Here is a 4272-nt window from a genome sequence, read left to right on the forward strand (position 1 = left end):
GGTTTTACTTATTTATTTGTAATAATTACTGTTGTTTGTTTGTTTTCCTCTGGGGATATGCTTGAAGAGTTGTCCTTTCCAAAAAAGCGAAATAAGCACCTGTGTGTCATCAACAACAAGAAGTCAATTTAAATAGAGCAGTTCGGTTTGTTTTTCAAGTCACAATAAATCCCTAACAGCTTTTCCCCAGCGTTTGCCATCTAGTCTTTTATTAATTTTTTTTATTTTTAAAAATTATTTTCTTAAAGTGTCTGCTGGTTTTATTTTTAATGTAAAAATATTCCTCTGGTGCAGTTTTTTTTTTTTTTGTGGTTTATTATCGTGACACTGGTTTAGTCTATTTTTAACTGGGGTTGGGGGGTCGTATTCTCTTAGTCCTCTTGGTGACTGTTGTGTACTTGAAAGGTTTCTGTATCTCCACTTGCCCCTTTGGGTACCTCTTCATAAAATGTACTAACTGGGGTTGGTGGGTCGTATTCTCTTAGTCCTCTTGGTGACTGTTGTGTACTTGAAAGGTTTCTGTATCTCCACTTGCCCCTTTGGGTACCTCTTCATAAAATGTACATCTTGCTGGTTTTCCCGGGTCTTGGGCCCTTTCCGTGGCCTCCCTTTTTTGGTGAATCCAACATACCAGCCTGAATACTTCGCTGACATCAGTGCTGTGTAGTTGTTTTCTAGGACTTTTTCAATGAAGACACACTCCTTGCTGGTGCCATCAGGCTGAAAAAGGAAGAAAAAAAAAAACAAACAGAAAAAAATTCATTATCCAAATGCAAGCTCAGTGACCAAAACCCAATTTGGCATCAGTAGAAGTATCACATCTGGACCTTGGTTTTGGTTCAAACATTAATAGGAGCAATAACAAACATCAGCTGAAATAGAAATGATTAAAAAAAATAAAAGTATGAAAGCATGAGGTCATCATTTCAGGTTTTTAAACACCCCTGCCCAGGGAGAGAAAGATTTTTCAAAGACAACCGTTCAGTTTACCCAGCCCAGCTCCTTCAGCTGCGAGCAAAGCAAGACGTTCAGCTTTGCTTTTTCCATTAGGAAAGGAGGATGAATTGAACTTGTGCCAGGGAAACATCATACTTAACCAGAAAAAAAAAAAAAAAAATCAGAACCTCGCATGGGCCAAACAACAGCGTTTCCCCTTCTACCGCTCACTTTTGATACGTTTTCCGAAATACCTTCTGGGCTTGTGTCCATCACTACCCAAATCCCACTAAAATCATTACAAGCCTCAGGCTAAGCCTTCCCAGCGCTTTGAAAACTCTCCCCTGCAGCATCCCTGGCCCAACACCTGGCCAATAAACCATGCGTGGAGCAACAGGGATGAGCCAGAGGGGTGCTGGAAGCGTTGAGGTTCTCCATCCCACTCCAGTTCCTGGGGCCCCGGAGAGCCCCGAAGCCAGCGGCTCCTTCTGAGCCGCACTCACGCCCCAGGCTTTGGCTCTGACTTGTGTCGCTGAGCAACAGCAGCCACAGAAAGAGCCATTCCCACACCAGAGCCGCTCCCCGGGTGGGATGTCATCCCACCGGCATCCCGATGCAGCCGGAGGACTGTGTGGTGGCAGTGTTCTCAGCCACCAGCCCACCCCAGCTCCACTGCCAGACGTGCCAGGGTGCCAGGATTAGCACAGAACTGGAGGCCAGAAGCGCCCGAGCACGAGTGCTGCTCCCCAGCCACTCTGCAGCAACACACCCGCCCTGCTGGGACTCCTTTCCCCACGCAGCCGCTCATTCGAGATTTTGGCAAACAGGGTTCGGCTCAGCTTGGAGACTCAGACTAAGAGACCCAGAGCTGACTTTGAACGTGGCAAGATGTGAATCTCGGGCTGGATCAGGACCTCTGGTTTACACAGCACATGGGGGAGTTGCCACATCGCACAACAGCACCACTAAGTCCTTTAGCACAGAGGACATTCTTCTCGCTCACGATCTTCTGCCAGAAAAAATACTTTGTCCTTGAACTGCTGAGTTACTGGTGCTGCACCTAGACCGTCACGCGCCATCGTGCGCACCGTCACACGTTGCATGCACCGGCACTTTGTTTGACGCGTCAGAGGACATTAGGGAGAAGACACAGCTCACTTCAGCCCTGGACGTTGTCTCAGCTCTGCATGTTTTATGGATTCTGGACAGGGAAAGCGCAGTACAGAGCATCATACAGGACTTCATCTAGTGCTCAGCAAAGCCAAAGGAAGGATTTCCATCAGCCCCATCCAACTCCCCACGGAAGTCAAATAATGAGGTTTTCAGCAGAGCAGGCCTATGCTTGCTGCTACATTTCCTATTAAGCTCTCCCCATCCAAACTAAACAGTATCAGACCATCTTGGTCGTTAGCCATTTCACCCATCCCATCCCTGGGGGGTACAGGAAAGCCACAGCAGCATGACCAGCACAGTGCCCGCAGTGATGGTTGGTCCCAGGCTGCAGCAGCTCTGCCCCGGGGCTCCTCTGGGCACCACGGCTGGGTGAGGACCCCAGCCCCACACGCTTGCCACCCACCACCCAAGGCCAGGGCAGCCTGCTCCTCCTAGAAGCCTTCCTGAAAAGTCCTGCACAATCACAGCAGAGTTTGGGGCAGTTTGTGGGAAGGGCAAGCATCATAGGACAGGAGGAAACCCCTTGGGCCAAGCGGGCTCAGGCTTCCCCACACTTCTGATCCCCAAATAACCACGTACAAGCTACAAATGGAGTTGTGAGATGGGAACCATAAAGCCAGAGTCATGCAGGCAACAATCGGGTAAAAGATTCATCATGGCCAACCTCCAGGACCAGCCATCCCTCCCTGGCTGAACACCTTCAGCACAGCTTCAAGAGGTGATGTTTACCCTAAAATCATTCATGCACCATCGTGGTTTCACTAGCACGGGTAGCCCTCATGAACAGAGCACGGGATGTCATGGCAATTTCTGCACCAAACATGCTAATCCAGGGTCCATGTTCCCTAGACACGTCCCCTGTATGGGGACAAAGCCAGCTCTGCTGTAGCACCAGCAGTCTCCATCCGGGGCTAGGCACAAAGGTCCTCATTTCATTATCTACAACTGGAAGCTCACAAATGCTTTAATGAACGGCAGAACTGGACAAAGCTCAGTGGTTCCAGTTTGGGGGCGGGGTGGGGGGGAGGGTGTCGTTGTCCAAGCCCTGGGTTTGATCAAAGCCACATGAGTGGGGAAGGGGGAAATCAGTTGACACCACAGGGTTCCACCAGGTTTCAATGGGAAGCCATAAAACCAGCCCCAGGTTTCTCAGGGCTCAGCCCACTACAAACCCTTCCCCGATGAACAGAGAATTTTTAAACAATACCATGGCTGAGGTTCAAATCCACCCAAACCCAGGTGCTGATGAACCAACCGGATCCGTACCGCAGGGGGAGCAGGTAATTGGAAGGGCTGTTTCCCCCACGCTCGTGGATTTGAGCCCTGACCTTGTTGCTAGGAGAATTAAGGCATTTTCATGCAATTTGGGAGGTTTCCACTTGCACTGCAATGTCAGTTTCTCATGGAAAACCAAGACTAGAATGAAAAGAAAACGTGTGTGTAGGAGGGGGAAGTTATTCTATTAATAACAAAAAAGTATTTACTTATACCTTCAAATTTGCCGACAGAGCCTAAGACGGAGACAGGAGGTGGAGGAACAACAAGGTGCAACTTCAGGCCAACCTCAGGGCTAATTTGAGGTAAACAAGGCGCATGAGATAAAATAACTTCGTTCTGGAAGAGGAAGAGCTAAATGGTTTGATAACATGCAATTACAGTAACATTTACAAGTACCTCGAGATAAATCAGGATAAGGACCGCACTTCCCCAAACAGCATTCCTGTCCGTGCTAAGACACGTCAGAGGCAGACAAATGATTTTCAAACACTTACAAGATATTTTACAGCATCTGTTATAATCCCCAATAGAATAAATCACTTGCATGCGTTACCTACACCGTGGAGAGCTGGACCCATGGTAAGCTGTTAGGGGGAAAAGCAATTTAGAAGGGTTTTCAATAATTTTAAGTGTTGCCTTGTTTTCCATGGTTCCTTACACCACCAGGTGCCCATTACTTCAGGTCTAATCATGTCCCTATTGAAAAGACAGCAAAACACTCACTGGGTCTGTCAGCCATCCCCTCACCCCTCCAAAGAGAGGAGGATGGAGAAGGGAGATGGTTTGGCCGAGCATCACACCCTGCTCCAGCCACCTGCTCGCTTGTCCCTAGGAGCTCCTAGCGCAAAGGCGCGCTGCTGATACGGGGCTGCACCCTCTGCCGCC

General features: G+C 48.7%; 1 protein-coding gene across 1 annotated transcript in view; it reads right to left on the reverse strand.

Moving 5' to 3' along the window:
- Positions 1–453: 453 nt before the first annotated feature.
- Positions 454–4272, reverse strand: part of FGF18 (fibroblast growth factor 18) — a 43316-nt gene continuing 39497 nt past the window's right edge. Inside the window, exon 3 of the mRNA XM_010141348.1 lies at positions 454–720. Within this exon, the coding sequence (XP_010139650.1) occupies positions 454–720 (267 nt within the window). The remainder of the gene's footprint in view (positions 721–4272) is intronic.

The sequence above is a fragment of the Buceros rhinoceros genome, unplaced genomic scaffold (genome assembly GCF_000710305.1).
Source record: "Buceros rhinoceros silvestris isolate BGI_N320 unplaced genomic scaffold, ASM71030v1 scaffold1478, whole genome shotgun sequence".
In the NCBI taxonomy this organism is placed as follows: domain Eukaryota; kingdom Metazoa; phylum Chordata; class Aves; order Bucerotiformes; family Bucerotidae; genus Buceros; species Buceros rhinoceros.